Genomic DNA, 18,729 nt, shown 5'->3' with positions numbered 1-18,729 from the left:
GTTTACGAGAGAATTGATGGGTCCACTTGACTGCCAAGGAGTTAAGGGAACAATTAAGGAGGATAATGATGTTTCACAGAAACTAAAGGTTGTCTTTGCATCAGAATTCATCACATTGGGAAGATGCTTCAGAGCTACCCTTTACAGGTAATAAAGGTGAGACACTGTCAGAGGCTGAGATGCCAAAAAAAGTAGTTTGGGAACAAGTAAGTAAATGTATAGAAAAATGAGTGACCTGCACCAGGTGATGTACACCCAAAAGCTCTGAAGGAATTTAAAAATAAAGTGACCAAGCTGCTGAGAAAAATGTCACTTATTAAAATCAGCCAGTAGATTGGAAGATTGCAAATCTTGAACCTGTCTTTAAAAAAGACATGAGGGGTTGATCTTGTAAATCACAAACCAATACAAGGAAAACTGGTTAAAATGACAAAAATAGAATAGAACACCTTGAATAACATGATATGATAGGGGTACATGGCTTCTGTAAAGGAAAATCATATTCTCATATACTAGAAAACTTTGAGTGTGCCATCAAAATAATGGATAATGGAGATTCAGTTGAGATAATTAATTTGGCCTTTAAAAAAGCCTTTGGCAAAGTCCCTCACCAAGAGGCTGTCAAGAAAATTAAGTAGTTGTGGAGTGAGGGGTAAAGTACTATCACAGATTAGAAATTGGTTAAGAGACAGTAAAACAACAGTTAGGAATATATTAATCTGTGAAGTATGACAAGAGGTTAACTGCAGATTTCTCTATACTAGGACTAGTATTGTTTGATCTATTTAGTAATGGTCTAGAAAAAGGAGTGAATAGTGAACTGGCAAAATTGCAGATGATGCAACATTACTTAGGAGAGTCAAGACTAGGAGGAATTGAGAAGATCTTCAGAAGGCCTAAAAAAGCTAGGTGATTAGTCAGCACAATGGCAAATGAAATTATTGCTGATAAATGCAAGGACATGCTTATTAGAAGAAACAGTTTAAACTAGTCATGCTCATTCAGGAAAAATACCTGAGTATCACTGTAGACAGCTGAATGAAAACATCTTCTCATTGTGCAGTAGTGGTTAAAAGAGCAAACAAAATGTTTGAATGTATGTAGACTGGGACAGGAATAATACTGAAAATACTATAATGCCACTATATAAATAGATGGCATGCGCTCACCTGTAATTCTGTATTCAGTTCTGCTCAATCAAAAAGCTATATTACAGATACAAGAGGTTCAAAAACAGGCAACAAAATGATTAGCAGCATGGTAAGAACTTCCTATGAAGAAAGGAACTGAAAAGAATTTAATTGCTTAGATTAGAGAGGAGGTGGCAAGACTGAAGTAATGAATATGATGGAGAAGGTAAATTGAACTTCTTTTTATTCTTTCTTGTAATATGAGAACAAGAGGACACTGAATTCAGCTGCCAGAAACAAATTTAAAACTCATGGAAAGGAAATATTTTAATCCCCACCTAACTGGGACCAATTCTGCAAACATGCACAAGCTGAAGTTTAAGTGGGTAGATCCATTGAAGTCAATGGGACTACTAGCATGCTTCAGGTTAATTGATGCAAGAGTCATTTCAGGATCAGGGCCTGAGCCTTTATAACCCATTGTCACAGGATCTCATTTCAGACCAAGAACACTGCAGCATTAAAACAAAGTTTAGACAATTATACAGACAAGGGGAACATCCACCGTTACTTTAAATAGGATAAAATAAGGTCCTCATGCTCCAAGGCAGGGGTCGGTAACCTTTCAGCAGTGGTGTGCCGAGTCTTCATTTATTCACTCTAATTTAAGGTTTTGCGTGCCTGTAATACATTTTAATGTTTTTAGAAGGTCTCTTTCTATAAGTCTATAATATATAACTAAACTATTGTTGTATGTAAAGTAAATAAGATTTAAAAAATGTTTAAGAAGCTTCATTTAAAATTAAATTAAAGTGCAGAGCCCCCCAGACTGGTGGCCAGGACCCAGGCAGTGTGAGTGCCACTGAAAATCAGCTTGTGTGCCGCCTTTGGCACGCATGCCATGGGTTGCCTACCCCTGCTCCAAGGTATAAGCTGAATAGGATTTAGGAAGAAACTTGCCCTATAGCTATCCATTCCAGGGTTTATTGTTTCTCCTTGTGAAACATCTGGAAGTAGTCATTATCAGAGAGAGGAGACTGGACAACTGTAGATGGACCATCCAATATGTCAATAACTAAGTTCTTTCCTGCAGTCCAGGACCAGGAAGTGAATGACAGTTAAAATCCCTTTAAATTAAAATTATCATTTTCTGTTTTTTATCAATATTTATATTTTTCAAACCAATTAATTTACTGGAATTTTTAAAATACTACTATAGGCGTTCTAGTCACTGCTCTAGAAACTTGTTTCATCCATTTCCTATGGTTTAAACAGGAATCCCTGAATTTGGGTCCAGTGAGCAAGAATTTTTCCTTTTTTACTTATTGTATAATCCACAAAATTGTAACTTAACGTGCATTTTGTTTCAAAATAAAGCAAGTCATTATCAGCTTGGCAATGTTGCTGTTGTGACCTATCACAAGAGAAATCCAAAACGGACTGACCCGTCACCTCTCTCTGAACTCTGGAAACTACAGAGGTGGCATTCTGAGCCCCTGGGAGAAGAAACTGGGCTTCCTCACAAACTTTGCCACCTGACAGCAGCAGTGACTTTGACAGCCTTCAAAAGGAGTCATATTTATGACATGGGTCCTCTGACAGAAGTGGTTAAATGTGGGCGCAGGGAGACACTGATTGATGGGGATCCTAAAGATTCAGCCAGGCACACATGAATTTAGTGGGTGTAGGAGATAAAGTTGCTATACTGAAGGAGCTTGCAACTGTTAGTACATCTCAGTGCCTCTTCATAAAGAAAAAAGTCACTTCGATATCACAATATTTCCAGTAGTACAGATAACTAATTTTGTTTATGTTTTCATTACAAATTCTTATTATTTATGCTATATTATACAAATGTTCTGCTGTAAGCGGAGGTTGTTTTAAAACCCACTTTGGGTGCTACAAGGACTGGGTTTCAGCATTAGCTCTTAATATCTTCGTTTTGTTAGCTGCAACTTTTAACATCTTAAAATTATTTTTGGCTGTAAATAACACATTTCTATCACATTGAGAATGTCATTCTGTAAACTCGGTGCAGCAGGGATTATCTCGTACTGAGTGTTTGTACAGCACATACACAACGAGGCCTGATCCTGTTTGGGGCATTTGGGTGCTGCTGCAGTATAAATCTTAGCAACATCAATGAAATGTACTTTCACTGAATGCAGAAGGGCTAAATGGCATGCAAGATTCGATTGCTTCGCTAACCGTCCATCTATGCAGGCCTGAGTTCAAATCCTGTTTAGGTCACAAGTGTAAATGAGTGTATTGATCTCAGCTGAGTGCCATTTTGTCCAGATTATACAATCACCAAATAGAATGGAACAAATTTACATCTTTAGCAGTATTTGTAAAAGGAATACCCAGGGCTTGAATAGCCTGGCTGCTAGAGTCTGAATTTAAAGTACATTGGGAAAGTTTGCTATCATTATGCTTAGGGCCCTACCAAATTCATGGTCCATTTTGGTCAATGTCACGGTCATAAGATTTTTTTAAATCGTAAATTTCATGATTTCAGCTATTATCATCAGAAATTTCAAGGTATTGTAATTTAGGAATCCCGATCCATAAAGGAATATTGTGTGTGGGGGGGGTGAAAGGTTATTGTAAAGGGAGGGGGTTGCGGTACTGCTACCCTTACTTCTGTGCTGCTGCTGGAGAGCAGCAGCTGTTGGCCAGGAGCCCAGCTCTGAAGGCAGAGCTGCCGCAAACAGCAGCACAGAAGTAAGAATGGCATGGTATGGTATTGACACACTTCTATGATGTGGCCTGCAGAGCTGGGCCCTGAGTCAGCAGCTGCCACTCTCCAGTCGCCCAGTTCTGAAGGTAGCAGCACAGAAGTAAGGGTGGCATGGCATGGTATTGTCACCCTTACTTTCGCGCTGCTGCTGGCGGGGTGCTGCCTTCAGAGCTGGGTGCCCAGCTAACAGCTGCCATGCTCTAGTTGCCCTGATCTGAAGGCAGTGCAGAAGTAAGGGTGGCAATAATGTGAACCCTCTAAAATAACTTTGTGACCACCCCCTACAACTCCCTTTTGGGTCAGGTCCCTCAATTTGTGAAATCTCTATAGTATAGGGTAAAAGCACACAAAAGACCAGATTTCACAGGGTGTGGGGAGGAGAGACGCCAGATTTCATGGTCTGGAACACAATTTTCATGGCCACAAATTTGGTAGGGCCCTAATTATGCTTGTTCCCTCCCTGTCATGAATACTAAATTAATCTACAAATTAGAGAGAGAGAGAGAGAGTGTGTGTGTGTGTGTACACGTACCCAAGTGGTAGCTCCCAAAGGCTATGGTGGGGTTGGAGTCCCATTGTAATGGGCATTGTACAAACGCACAGGAAGATATGGTCCCTGTGTGGAAGAACTTATAGTCTAAAATATAGAAGATAAAAGAAAATGTTTACCAGGTAACACTTGATAAATCAGAATGTGATATAAACACTTTATCATTTCATGTCATAACAGACTTTTTCATTTTCTGCTAGAATTAGTTCTCAACAAACTATTTCAGTGACTATTTGATATAAACAAGAACTGTGTTTTTCTCATAATGGAGGATTAATAAGGGACCTAAATTGATTCCAGTATCTGTTATACAAGTTAGCATTTTCAAAGTTTGCACTGAAATATCATTATTTACAGAATGGTATAGGCATAACACTTAACAAAATACACAGTAAATAAGGTTCTTGTCCAAGAACCAGCTGCCTGTCTGAATTGAGGAGTCAGAATTTTATACAATGATAGCCGTTACAGCCAGATCATAAAGGTTTATTCGTATAAAAAGGACTTCCGGTTTCTATGGTGCAGAAACAGGACATATCTGGTTTTTGAACTGGGTCCAGAACTTATGTTCTTTGCTGCCTAGGCGGTGCCATACGATGTTTATTAGAAATTGATCTTTTAGCAAGAGTCTTGTAATGGCATGTTCACTAATGAATTGACGTATTTATAAAATTGTGTGAGAGACAGATATATGGGAGAGACTATTAAAATATTTTTATATCATTTTCTTTAAATGTATGTGTTTTGTTTTCAACCATATAATCAGGTTCATCAGCACCAAGACAGGGGAGAAACCTTTCAATGCCAGCTATGCCCTTTCACTTCTTCACGCCACTTCAGCCTGAAACTCCACATGCGTTGCCATCAGCACTTCCTCAGGACAGAAACCAAAGTGAAGGAGGAAATACCAGAAACTGAAGTCAAGGGATCGCCGCAGCTAAATAATGATTCCTGCCCTGGGCAACAGAGGGAAAGAGGATCTGAGCTTACAGGGACAGCATCTGTGTATAAAACACTTGAGGTGGCTGGGCAGGCCAGTGCTGGTGTCCCACCTTTAGTAGTAAAAGAAGAACCCAAAGATGACAACAGCATCTCAGCTAAATCCTTTGTTTTCAGCACTGTTGACAGAGCCACAAACAACACAAAGCTGAAAGACTCCTCTGACTACGTGGCCAATACAGCTTCATCACTATTCAGCCAGGACATCTCCGTCAAGATGGCATCAGACTTTCTCATGAAGCTGTCAGGTAACTGAACGGCAGGCAGCAGCTGCTGCTCCTTCTCACCTTAAGAACCCCCTTTGGTGTGCATCCACTAATTCTTGGAATTGCCATACATTTATTTTTTTCACCTGACTTTAAAACAGGAAATTGTTGATGTTTTTTTTGGAGATCACACCTAATTATTGTATTAGAAGGCTGGGAATAGGAACTCCAGATTCTGTTATTGAGTCAATGTGGCGACAGACTAGTCCTCTTGGGTACCATTTTCAGAAATGCTGAGCATCCACAATTGCAGCTGAAGTCAGAGCTATTGTTGCCCAGCATCTCTGAAAATCTAGCCTTTAACCTTCCTCAGCCCTTTACCATCTCTTAAATGGGGCTTATAATGCTTGACCCCACTTCACAGGGGTGTGTGAGGCCTAGTTAATCAATGCTAATAAAGAATGGAAGATGTTACTTCATTTTCTTGATTATTATCATCAAAATGTTGGTAGCCTAAGAAGCATGTGAGGAACTTCTGAAAACCATTGTTTTTAATTGAAATCCCTATTTAATGCAGACCACGCTTCTATTTTTTTTCCCCCTTCCTCGGAGTGTTGCCTGCAGAATAATTTTATGAAATTGAGTATATGTGCCTAGGGAGAATCTGTTGTATTTTCTGTCTTCTATTGTTGGTTTGATTGAACATTTCAGTTTTGGGAATATGCCAGAGGTGGGGGTGAGGCATGATTAGCTAAACATCTTCAAAGTTTGGACTTGAAAATGTAAAACAGAGGAAGGGAAAAAATGGTTGGTAGGGAATCAGTTCTGCCTTACATGGTGATGGCAGTCCCCAAGGTGCTTTCCATATGCCATTTCTGCCCTCTGGAAGTTTACAATACCCTTTTAAATGGAGAATAACTGGTCACTGCATTCCTTTAAATGGACTGTGACTTGCATTTTAGTAAATGTCTTTGCCAGGTGAACCAGAGGATCAAGCGCTGGTCTAATGTCCCTTTGCTCAGTCACACTTCAGTCTTGTCTTTTGGAATGGCCTAGTGTCCTCATCTGCCCCAGATCTTTGTACCTCTGGGAGTACAGAGATTCTTACCTGAGAACACAGGATGGAACAAGGAGAGATGGAAAATAAGTCTCAGGGTTCGTAAAGCCAACCCGACACAAAGCAAAAGGGAGAGGAAAAGATGAATGAGAAGTCAAGGAACAGCAAATAGCTCTCATTAAGTTTCAAAAGAAGCTATGGAAACTTCTGGATTTTAGAAGTACATGTTGACTTTTTTTCCCTTTTTTGTTATGGAAAAACATTTTTTGTTTGTACCTTATTTTGTTGCTGTTGAATTTCAAACTTAACCCCTAGAAGAAGCCCAATTGTTGTTGTGGTTCTGACAACTAGTTTAGATTAGTGTTGCTTAAGAGCATGTTATGCAGTAAGTGGCTCTCTAGACCTAAGCGATACTGCACTGTAGATAATAGAGCTCATGATGGCTGCTTAGAGCATAAATTGAGAGCAGAAAGCAAGAGGTGAAAAAGCCTGATAACTGGAAAAAAACAAAACAAAACAAAAAACCCTAAAACATTTTGATCTGTTGTTTTTCATGTAACAGTTGATGGGGTGCTGTTTACAGTTTGGCAGACAATCATGTTTTCAATGACTGATCTGTTGGCATCAGAAAAAGGATACAAATGTACATTATTCATGCAAAAAGACCCATGCAGTTATTTTATGGTGACTTACTAAAGGTCCTGAAACCTGACTTGTATGCACTGTTACCTAGCAACGTGCTGTAAAGTCACTCGGGGAGTGAGATGTATCTGTAATTTTGTGTGTGTGCATATTTGGATGAAAATGTACTGCCACTATCACCAAGTTTACTATACAAGAAAAGCTATGTTAAAGGGGAAGGAATGTATTTTCCAGAGGGGTTGATATTTTGAAACATCATTCAAAATACTATATGCTTAGTTGGTGCTATTACCTATGCAAAATGTGTGGCTATATAACAGTAGCAGTGCTCTTTTATTTAACATGTCTGATAAATATTAGCTGTATTTTTTCTCTTTCAGTTAGTTTACTGAATCCAGTCCCTTTGATTAGTTTCTTATAATGACACTATTAACTCTCTGTTCTTAACTTTTCAAGAATATAAATCTTTTGATTTCTCAAATGGCATGTGACAGACTCTTTCCAGAGAAATTGTCCAGCTAGATGTGACTTTTTGGTCTGTTTCACCTTTTCTGAAATAGAAGATGTAAACCGATTCAGCAATTTTAAAGTCCACAACCTAAAAAAACCCCTGAAATACTTTCCAGATTTTATCATGTAGAGTCAAAACAGTTTAATTTAGAAAGATACTTGCAAGCTGTGTGTGCTAGTGCTTCCTAGTGTTCTAGTTTAAATGAGGCTGGTCTACAGATTTTGTTTGGTTAGGGGCATAGGACTGGAAGGGACCTGCTGGGTCATCAAGTCTTGTCCCTAGCTATTGCAGGGAACCTGGTTATAATCCTGTTCATAAATTTAGCAAGCTTTATCTTCAGACTAAGGTTGTTTGCCCTGACTACTCCTATTGAAGTGTTGTACTAGAACCTTGCTCCTCTGATGGTTAGGGACCTTCCTCTCATTTCCAGCCTAAATTTATTCATGGCCAGTTTATGTCCATTTGTTCTTGTGCCAACATTGTCCGTTAGCTGAAATAGCTCATCTCCCTCCCTGGTGATTACTCCTCCCCATAATGTATTTATAGAAAACAATCATGTCCCCTCTGAGCCATCTTTTTTGTTAGGTTAAATTAACCAAGCCCTTTTATTCTTCTATCAGAAAATAGGCTCCCTGTTTCCTGATCATCCTGCACCTGTTCCAGTTCCAATTCAACTTCCTGGAACACAGTGAGCAGCACTGTACACAATATTTAAAGTGAGGTGTCACAGATCTGCAGGCCCAGTGCTCTGGAACTGCTTTGGAGCAATCCCTGGGAGGACTCCTTCAGTGTGCCAGACCCTCTTAGGGCCTCACTCTTTCATAAGGGTTAATCCATTCAGCTTCACTGCCTCCTTGGACTGAACCTCAGAGCCCTCAGCACCCTGATTCACACCATGAGCTCCCTTCAGCAAGTCCACCCGAGGTGGGCATCTGAGGGAGACTTACACACCCAAAGGAGGTAATGCACCCCTACCTTGAGCATCTGCAGTGAGACTCAGCCAGTGTTGTAAAAAAGTATGGTTTATTACAGCATTTCTCAACCAGGGGGTCCAGGGCCCTCTTGGGCTTGGGGGAGGGGGCGTGAGCAGTTTTCAGAGGATCCACCAAGCAGGGTTTTCATTAGACTCACTGGTACCTAGGGAAGGAAGCCGAAGCCCCTCTGCGTGGGGATGAAGCCCAGTGTCCCGAGCCCTGCTACCCGGTGCTGAAGCCACAGCCTGAGCAACTTAGCTTCACGGGGCCCCCTGTCATGTGGGGCCCTGGGCAATTGCCCTGCTTGCTACCCTCTAATGCCAGCCTTGGCTTTTATAAGCAGAAAATCGGTCATTGTGGCACAGGTAGGCCATGGAGTTTTTATAGCATGTGGGAGGAGGGGACTCAGAAAAAAAAAAGGATGAGAATCCCTGGTTTATCAGATGTGTGGAATACAGCATAGAAAGATCTTGATTAGCACAGAGAGAAGAAAGTTATACCTTGATCCATTCTGGTTAACCCAGAGTGCCAGCCAAGCAATCTGTCCCTTCTTGGCTCCTGCTCTGTCCCCTTCTGTTCTCTTTGTGCAAATTCACAAGCGAGTCACACCTGACCCCTCCTCAGTCCTTTGTTCTCCAGCTGGCCAAACATGACTGGCTTCTTGACCATCCATGATGGTTAGTTGCTAGGAAGCAAATGTTCCGGGGTCAGCTTTGCCATTGTCTTCATGGACTCTCCAGTGACACGGGCCGCAAACTTGAGACAGCGAGACTTCATCCATACTGTGTGGTAGCCTGCCTGAGAGTAAACAGCCCTTTTCCATCCCCAAGATGACCATGCAGCATATAAGGGAAATTGAGAGACTTACAGTGTTCATACAAAATATTACAGAAAATTCCCACTCTGTTACACGAGGTCTTTTGCTCTGCCTTGTACAATAGTATTAATACTTCTGCTGGAAATGCCTTGCTTGATGCATCCTAGGATTATATTTGCCTTTTTCACAGCCGCATCACATTGGTCATAGTTATCTTGTGATCGACTAATACAGCCAGGTCTTTCTCCTCTTGTGTTGTTTCCCGTTGATAGCAGAAGTTCTTATTGTGTGCATGACTTTGATTCCCCCTCTAATATGGGGGAAAAGCTAACAGGAGCACTCATCAATATATAAAGATTGGCCAGCCTTGCTTGTTAAAGAAACTACAGTCTGTATTTAAGGAGGGGAACAAATCCCTTTTAATTCATAACTGATATCACAGCCACATGAAGATACACATTTTAGGAAATAATACTGATGACTGCAAAACACTAAACTCTGTACTCACGTTTTCAACCCATTTCTATTGCTCCAGTCCTCAAGATTATCCAGTTCTTCCTTTATAATATCCCAACCTTCCTTTGTTTTGATGGTACCTCCCAACTTTTTATCATCAACCGATTTCATTAATGGTCAGTAATTAAAATATAAAATAAGACTGGTCCCAAGACCTGATCCTTGAGAAACTCCACCAGTAACCTCCCTCTAGCTTGATAGTTCTCCTTTCAGCGCAACCTGGTGCCAGTTTCGTACCCACTTTATAATTCTTCTACTAATCCCCATCTTCTCCAGTTTAATAATTTCCCTTTAGCTTGTTAGCTACTGATTATGATCATGTAGTCTGTTTGACTCTGTGTAATGACCCCGATCCAGCAAATCAATTAAGCATGGGTTTTACTTTTTTGCATTTACTTAGTGCAAACAGGCCTAAAGTTAAACACGTGCTTAAGTGCTTTGTTGAATCAGGGCCAACATGTTTTTTCATTTTGTTTTAGTTTTCTGTACATCAATTCCATACAGAAACCTTGTAACTGCATATGTAACTTAATCTGCAGAATGTTAGTTTCTATTTTTATGGTTTAAATTTTAGCTGATTCAAAGTATATATCTGTGTGGAAAATTTTTGCCCTTTCAGTCATTTTTAAAATTTTATTTCCTATTGTTATAAAACAGTGTTTTCTCACAATAAGCCAAATTGCCATGGCTAGCATAGTATAATAACATCCTTACTGTGCTAGTTTTCTGTGCAGTGTTTACTTTTCATCATATTTTAAAATAAACGAGTCCCATTGAAATAAATGTCATTCTTGATCTACTGATTTCAAAGGGACTTTGTGTGGAAACAATAATTGTAAAGCATACTTCATTCCCTTTCTCCTCCTTGTGTTCACCCAATTGCACTGCCCTAGACAACATCTCGTTTTATCTTAGGATGTACTTTGCTTCTACAGTTCTTTTTATGTTGTTCAAATTGCTCATGTAAAAACACTCTAATATGGGGGAAAAGCTAACAGGAGCACTCATCAATATATAAAGATTGGCCAGCCTTGCTTGTTAAAGATACTACAGTCTGTATTTAAGGAGTGGGGCAAATCCCTTTTAGTTCATAACTGTTAGCATAGCCACATGAAGATACACATTTTAGGAAATAATACCGTCTTGGGATTCTGATGACTGCAAAACACTAAACTCTGTACTCATGTTTTCTCAGCTGAATCCATTGATAGAATAATAAACTACTAAATCAGCTGACTGCTACATAGAGTACATAATTAAGTAATTTGCATTATTAGTTAGAAAGATTATCCATACTGTGTGGGTTCTTGAAAACCTTTGTGCTTATGTGATGTCAAGCAAAATCTCCCGGCAAAGTTTCCGATCAACAGTGCTGAATTGGCTGGTTTGGAGACTCTTCAAAAGGTTATTTTTAAAATAATAAAAAGTACGCCCAATTAAATTGTCATAACTGATATATTTCTTTAGCAATTCCAAGGAAAAGAATATACTGCATATGTTTAAAGTTCATAGTTTATGCCCAAATCAGAGATTTCAAATAGAATATGTAAGCACACATGGCTGGCAAATATTTGGTCATGTCCTTAAGTTAAAAACATTGTAAATTCCATAATGCTGCTGTCAGAGTAGATATTCCTGATGTCAAGATAGCTCTTTGAAGTGTCTCTTCAGATTCACATTTTCATAATTTCCGTCTAGATCTTTAATTGAAAATAAAACCCAAAAAGGGCAATAGCACAGTTAATTAAAAGTTGGACAAATAAAAGCTTTTAATAACCTCTGCTTCTGATATATCACCAGCTTCATCTTCCCTTCTTCAATAGATTGCTGTTTTACATCCAAGAATTTCTTGGCATCATCAAAATCAAATCTCTCATATTTTACACCTCCCAGAAATGCACAGAATTTAGTAATATATAGGAATGCAAAGTCTGAGCTAATGAAGGGTGATTTGAACTTTAGTGCAACAAACTGCTTCCCAGTGCATTTCCCCAAGACACAGCAAGGAATATACAACCCTGTGCTTCTAGAAAGTGTATATTTTCAACCTAGATTTAAAATGTGCACAAACTATTATTCCCAGAAACAAATATAATAATAATTCTGTTTGTTCTGTGATGGGATCTACTTCTCTGAGCAGAAGTCATAACTCATGGGCCTTTCAGTCAGATCCACTGGCAAAAAGGCAGAGATTCATTCACTCGTTCTTTGAAACCTCCTTCTACCAGCATTTTTGCTAAGCCAAACTGCCCCTTCCCTAATACACCTCTACCCTGATATAATGCGACCAAATATAACACAAATTCGAATATAATGTGGTAAAGCAGTGCTCCAGTGGGGCAGGGCTGTGCGTTTGGATCAAAGCAAGGTCAATATGATGCGGTTTCACCTATAATGCGGTAAGATTTTTTGACTCCCAAGGACAGCGTTATATCAGGGTAGAGGCTTTCATGGAGGAGAGCAGATGTTTTGTCTGCTGTTCCCTGTAAGAGAGCTTTCTGCAAGAAAGACTTTCCCATGAAAAAGTAGTCATTTCCCCCCCTCTTCCTCTAGCTTAGTCTTCATTTGGTAGGGTGGAAAGGGCCCTCACAGCAGGTCTCACTTTGCTGCACAACAGACTAGGGACGTATCAGTGGGTTCAGCAGGATGGTTTTGGCACTTGGTACTGACCTGCTTTCGCTTCAGGATCATGCCTCTGTTGCAATGGGCCATGATCCATGTTGCTGGCAAACAGGGGGATGGTTCTGAGGACAGTAGTAGAGGTGTTTTTTAAACCAAAATTTTCCTGTCTTCACCCTACCAGGACCTGCATCACACCAAGGAGCCTGCAAGCAGGTTCCTAGTAAGGGAAGGAAAACTCATTCAGCGGGCTCCACACAGAGAAGCAGCCCGCATTTTTCTGTGCATCTCTCCCTATGGGCAGTCTCACTCCTACTCTGCATGGTTTCTTTTCTGGGTTCACTGTTCAGAACTAGCTGTAATTCAGCCAGTAGTGGTGAGGGAAGGGATTTCTTCTGACAATACTTGTGTGTGAACTAGCACTCTATGGTTTTCTTAAAGGTCCCCCCCAAGCACTTAGGTTCAAAACAGTTTAAGAGAAGGTGGGGCTAATTAGCTAACTTTTTTTGAACCCTTCACTTCTACTATTACTTCCAATTTGCCTTAATGTTCCTAAACAAGATGATTTGGATAACGATGAATTTAAATAGAGTGTCCCACCTGATTGGTTGTTGCTCAGGGGTAAGTCTTAACACTCATATCCCTTCCTTTTGAGCATGCCTGCACTACAGTTTCACCACCCTAGTTTATATGGAACTAGGGTTTCACTTTGACAATGTATATTTCAATTCAGATCCTTGTTGAGGATCTCAAACACATACAGAGAATTTGCTGGCAATAGTTCCCATAGAGGAGAATATCTTTGGAGTGGGGAGCCTGGGTGGTAGTCTATTTGGTTTTCCTGAGGCAGAGATTGAGTACACAAGGAGTTGGAAACTGAACAGAATTGTGTTACAGCACCTCATGTACGGTGAGTGACAACTGATGTTCTGTAATATATCAGATCCTTTGAGGAGAGGCCACCGGAGATCCAGCTAGATTCTATCCTGTCAGGAGAATGGGATTTCTTTTTCCAAGCCATGAACAGTCTTTTTCTAATAAGTCAAACAGAAACTATCAGGCAAATGGGATGTTATTCTGAAAAGTTAGTAACAGATCTCAGCCATATAGTTTCTTCCTGCAAAGAGATCTGTTCACCACTTGCTCCTTTTTAAGAGTGTGCAGATTTTACAAACTTCTTGGCTATCTGCAAGTGTGAACTAGGGTCTCATATATAGTTTGCTGATGTTCACCTCTAGGTACCCCCCCCCCAATAGCAAAAATAGCGAGGAATACTGATCAGTCATACCATTAGCCCTTTACTCATCACAGCTTCCCTTTAGGGTGTGAATATTCAAAGTCAAACAATGGATCCTTCCAAATATAGTGAATTTGAATAATCAGAATTCTTTGGTTCTTCCTGATCCCCAATGCCTGCAACTTTCCACCTGGAATCTTAGTAAGTATTCACTTATTGAGTCACTCAGGCATTCTAGCCTCTATGGGATCCCAGCTAAAAAATGATTCCTTTCTTTTCTTCCCATAACTCTAGGGTTCCATACAGAAAGTTTTCCTTTCTTAGTTTACTTAGCTTCCAGTCTCAGCACTTCATGCCATTGATCCTCACATCTCCCACTGCTGTCTTTGGTTGCATCCTGCTATCTCATGCCTTTGTAGTTGCGGCTCACAAGCACCACTGATAAGGCATCCTGGGGCCCGAGGTTATTGCTGTTTGGTACTGGAGCCTTTCATTAGAGTCACTTTCAACCATGATGTGTCTATTTGCTGGCTCTGTAGATCTCATTTCTTGCAGCCTTCTCTTCAGCAGGAAGGTTGAGTAGGGATTCTTTTATTTTCTTAAATTCATACTTTCAACCCTCACGTAGCTGGACCACAGACTAGTCTTTCACTGTGCCCAACTTATAACACCAAGCTTCACTTGAAGCAAATCATTCCTTTTCTTTTTTTCAGTCATAAGTGTTGTGAGCACTGAGAAATACATAGTAAGTGAATTGGTTTGGTCAGCAGCTTCTGTTGAAAAACTTTCTGATTTCTTTATTTGTAATGACTATGACATCTGTTCACTATTTCTGTCAGTGAGGTTGGTGATTGGTCACTGCATGCTACTTCCCGCATGTTATGATGAATGTTGTCTAGAGCAGTGAAACCAGGACTGAAGAGAGACCAGATTAGTTTTCTTACCTGTAATTTTAGTTTATTCTAGTGCAGATCCGTCGCTCTGGAAACCTTCTTTATGTTTATCTACTCTTCTATATAGGCTTGGTTTAGCTTGGAATCCTCTTTATCTTTCAAGTTAGAGTGACAGGGAATGTTAAATGGAGCTGTTGTGGTGATATCAACATAATAGTTGGTTCTTTTTTCATTTAATTATAACAACTGGCAGGTACCCAGGCAGAAATGAGAGATGACACCCATTTTGCCTAAGGGACAAATTTCATGAGATGGAAGGCATGGAATCCTTAAAGCAAATATTGCAAGACTCATGACAAAGTCACGAATATTGCAAGACAACACTACCAAAGCTCAGCAAGTGACTTATTGAGTCAGTGCTGGCCACAGAGCACCAGACTTAGTCGACTAAGGCTGAAGAGACTGCCCTACCAGCAGGGTTGAATGTTGTGGGGTAGCTGCTTACTCTGTTCCTAGGTAGGTATGAGATTAGAGAGGGATAGAATGGCAGCTCCCCAGTGCCCTGGAGAGCTGGTAAGGAGAGTCTGCCTGCAACAGGGAGGCCTGCATTTTTGAGTGCACATGAAGTGGAATTTTGAACAAGAGATAGTTACGAGCAAATTGGGGGAAGGTGGCTTTGCCTAAAGGTTAAAAAATTAAAAGGCAGGGGGAAAATAATATGACAGTTTTTAAAATAAATCTAATGATTTAAGGCATTCTCATAATTTTAGGGGGCCTGACTCATGAGTTTAGAATATTTGGGGTTGGCAATATTGTTGAAGTGGTATCCAGGTCCCTGGTTTCACCAAGTTAAATAAATCCAGTGCCACGGATCCAACACTAGCAACTACTAACTGAAGAGCTATTTGCCAAAGTGGTTCTGTGCCCAGCCAACATAAGCAGCACCAAGATCTATGGACCTTGCTCCTAGAAGCAGTAGTTGCTTACATGAGGCATTTAAAAAGCTATTTAAAAAGAAAACCTGTTTGCTTTGTTTTGGTTTTTATTCAGGGTGGGAACTGGGGTTAAAAGGATATTTTAACAAAATCTCCAAATATTTTGATAATGCAGGGCTGTTTTCCCCAAGAAGTGTTTGGGACCGCTAAAAATCCTTCTATTCACACGCGTAAGATTATTACAACAAACGATTTGGGTAACTAATTTGCTCTTCTCTTCATTTCTCTTTGCTCCCCTCTTCTGCCTTCTCTCTTGCTATCTTTTATTGTTCCTCTCTTTTATATCCAGTTTTTAAAAAATAGCTGCATAACTAAATGGTTATGGGTTGTGCCAAATTGGCTATTACGTGAAGTGGTATCCTTAGGTGTCCCTGAGGCTTGTGGCAGACATACAAGACAGCACAAGCAATGGGAAAGCTGTTGTGGGGGCAGGGGCAGAAGAAGAAAGGGAGGAGTGGGAAATGCACATTTCCTTGAGATTCAGCACTCTGAGCTCTTGTGTACCAAAGGTGCAGATACGTACCTACCCCACCAGCCATTTCTAAATGGTGTGTCATGTTCTAGCGCCCAGTGCCTGCTCCAGCTGTTCTTGGGTTGTAGTTCATTTCTGTTTCTTGCTGCTGTGAGATTATGCATTACACCTTTCATTAAGTCCAGCCTTTTAACTCCCTTGACAGCTGCGAATCAAAAAGAGCCCTTGACTGCTACATTTAAAGTGAAAGACGAGCCCCGGGATGAAGAAGCTGCAAGCTCAACCTTGTCTCAGTCCAGCTATGTGTTCAACCAGGGATCCGAAGCCTCAGCCCCAAGTATCCCTGAGGAGACTGTCAAGCCACAGGAAGTGCAGACAAATGTGTTAAGGCAGGATATGTCCGTCAAGGCAGCATCTGAGCTCCTCATGAAGCTATCAGGTAATTGATTACTTTAAAAATATGCAGCTTCTTAAATGTTCATCTGTATGCTAGCTGAAGAAAAGGCATATGGTATTAGTTACAATTGAAGGAGCAGTGAAGATACCTCTACCCCCCACCCTCAGATAGGCAGATCTAAGGTGCCTATCAACCTGGTGTCCAATTATTGCAGTGGACAGATTTCAGTGGTCTTCAGATTAATGACTATAAAATCAGTCAACAGAACTGATCACTTAAAATTTGCATATGCTAAAATAGTTTTATAATGTGCCAAAACACTTCCATACCTAATTTATTTACGTCTGTCTCTCTCTCTTCATTAACACCATCAGAGTGTGTATTTGTATTGAACACATGATGTAGGTATCTGCCATAACCTTATACGTTACGGGCTTTAGAGCCTTTCGTTTGAGTGCAGTATCCTAAACTGTAAGAACGCGTTATAAAGTAGATACTGTAGATTGAACAGGCTTTGTAGTGAGTTACAAACCACTTGAACTTGACTCCATCGCTTTACCTTTTCTCTATATATCCCCAATAGAAATACAGTAACTCCTCACTTTAGCTCATCCCGGTTAACATTGTTTCGTTGTTACGTTGCTGATCAGTTAGGGAACGTGTTCATTTAAAGTTGTGCAATGCTCCACTCTTACGTTGTTTGACTGCCTGCTTTCTCCACAACTGGCAGCCTCCCTATGCTCCCGCCCGCAGCCTTCTTGTGCCTCGCGCCCGCCGACAGACCTCATGCATCAGTGCCTTCCTCCTCCTCCCCTGCCTCCTACCTGCGGCAATCAACTGGCTTGTGCTGTTTTGGGAGCAGGAGGGAGGGGGCAGGAGCGAGGACTCGGCATGCAGGCTCCCCCTCCCTCCCGAACGCCGCAAGCCAGCTGATTGCCCCAGGCAGGAGGTAGAGGGAAGGAATGAGGACTCGGCACGCCTCCCCCCTCCCTCCCCTGCCACCTGCCCCCGGCAATCAGCTGACTTGCGGTGTTTTGGGAGCAGGGAGGAGCTGGGACTTGGGCGCAGCCTCCCCTTCCCTCCCTGCCTCCCGAACATGGCAATCAGCTGATTGCCCCGGGCAGGAGGAAGGGGGGAGGAGCGAGGATTCCGCATGCAGGCTTCCCGGGACAATCAGCTGGCTTGTGGTGTTTAGAAGGGAAGGGAGGGAGCGGGGAAGAGTGAGGATGCAGCGTGGGAAGGGGGAAGAGGTTGGGGGAGAGAAGAGGCAGGTCAAGAATGGGAACTGGGGGAAAGGAGGAAGTGGGTGGGCTGAGGGTTGATCCCCGGGATGCTCCAGGACCACCTCTTCCTGTCCCCACTCCACTCCAGGCCCACCTCTTCCCACCCCCACTCCACCTCCTCTCCGGAGCAGGCGCATCCCTGCTCCTTCCCCCTCCATCTCCAAACAGCTGTTTAGCAGCACTTAGGACTTTCTGGGAGGGAGGGAGAGGAGTTGAGATGCAGCACTTTCCTTCTCTTCCCCCTGCCTCCCAGAAAGTCCTAAGCACCGCCAAAGTCCTAAGCTGTTTGGCAGTGGGGGAAGCACTGGGAGGGAGGGGGCAGAGGCCGAGAAGAGGAACTTGTGAAATGCCCCCTTGTAAAGTTGCTGCTCTTCCACAGAACCTTACAAGCAATGGACACAGCCGGCAGCCAAATGACATAAGGAAGCATTGTACAACTTTAAACGAGCTTGTTCCCTAATTGAACAACGACGTAACTTTAAGTGAGAAGTTACTGTACATATTTTGGGTGTGAGTTTTGTGAGACAGCGGATTAATCTGATGACTTTTTCGGTATTTAAGTTAATGATGATGGGACCTTGTTGCCCTTATAATAAACTTCAGTTTTTAGCACAGGTCAGTGAACATTAGAACCTTGAATTGAAACTATGAACGGGTGGGGTGGGGGAAGGGGCAAGAGAAAGGAGAGTGG

General features: G+C 41.4%; 1 protein-coding gene across 1 annotated transcript in view; it reads left to right on the top strand.

Annotated features, from left to right (window-relative positions):
• The window catches only part of ZNF827 (zinc finger protein 827), a 133,296-nt gene that overhangs the window by 43,003 nt on the left and 71,564 nt on the right, over positions 1–18,729 (top strand). The window contains exons 4-5 of the mRNA XM_032764889.2: positions 5,187–5,667; positions 16,564–16,797. Of these exons, the coding sequence (XP_032620780.1) occupies positions 5,187–5,667; positions 16,564–16,797 (715 nt within the window). The remainder of the gene's footprint in view (positions 1–5,186; positions 5,668–16,563; positions 16,798–18,729) is intronic.

Source organism: Chelonoidis abingdonii, chromosome 5, assembly GCF_003597395.2.
Source record: "Chelonoidis abingdonii isolate Lonesome George chromosome 5, CheloAbing_2.0, whole genome shotgun sequence".
Lineage (NCBI taxonomy): Eukaryota > Metazoa > Chordata > Testudines > Testudinidae > Chelonoidis > Chelonoidis abingdonii.
The sequence above is the reverse complement of the archived record's forward strand: the minus strand, read 5'-3'. Positions and strand labels throughout refer to the sequence as shown.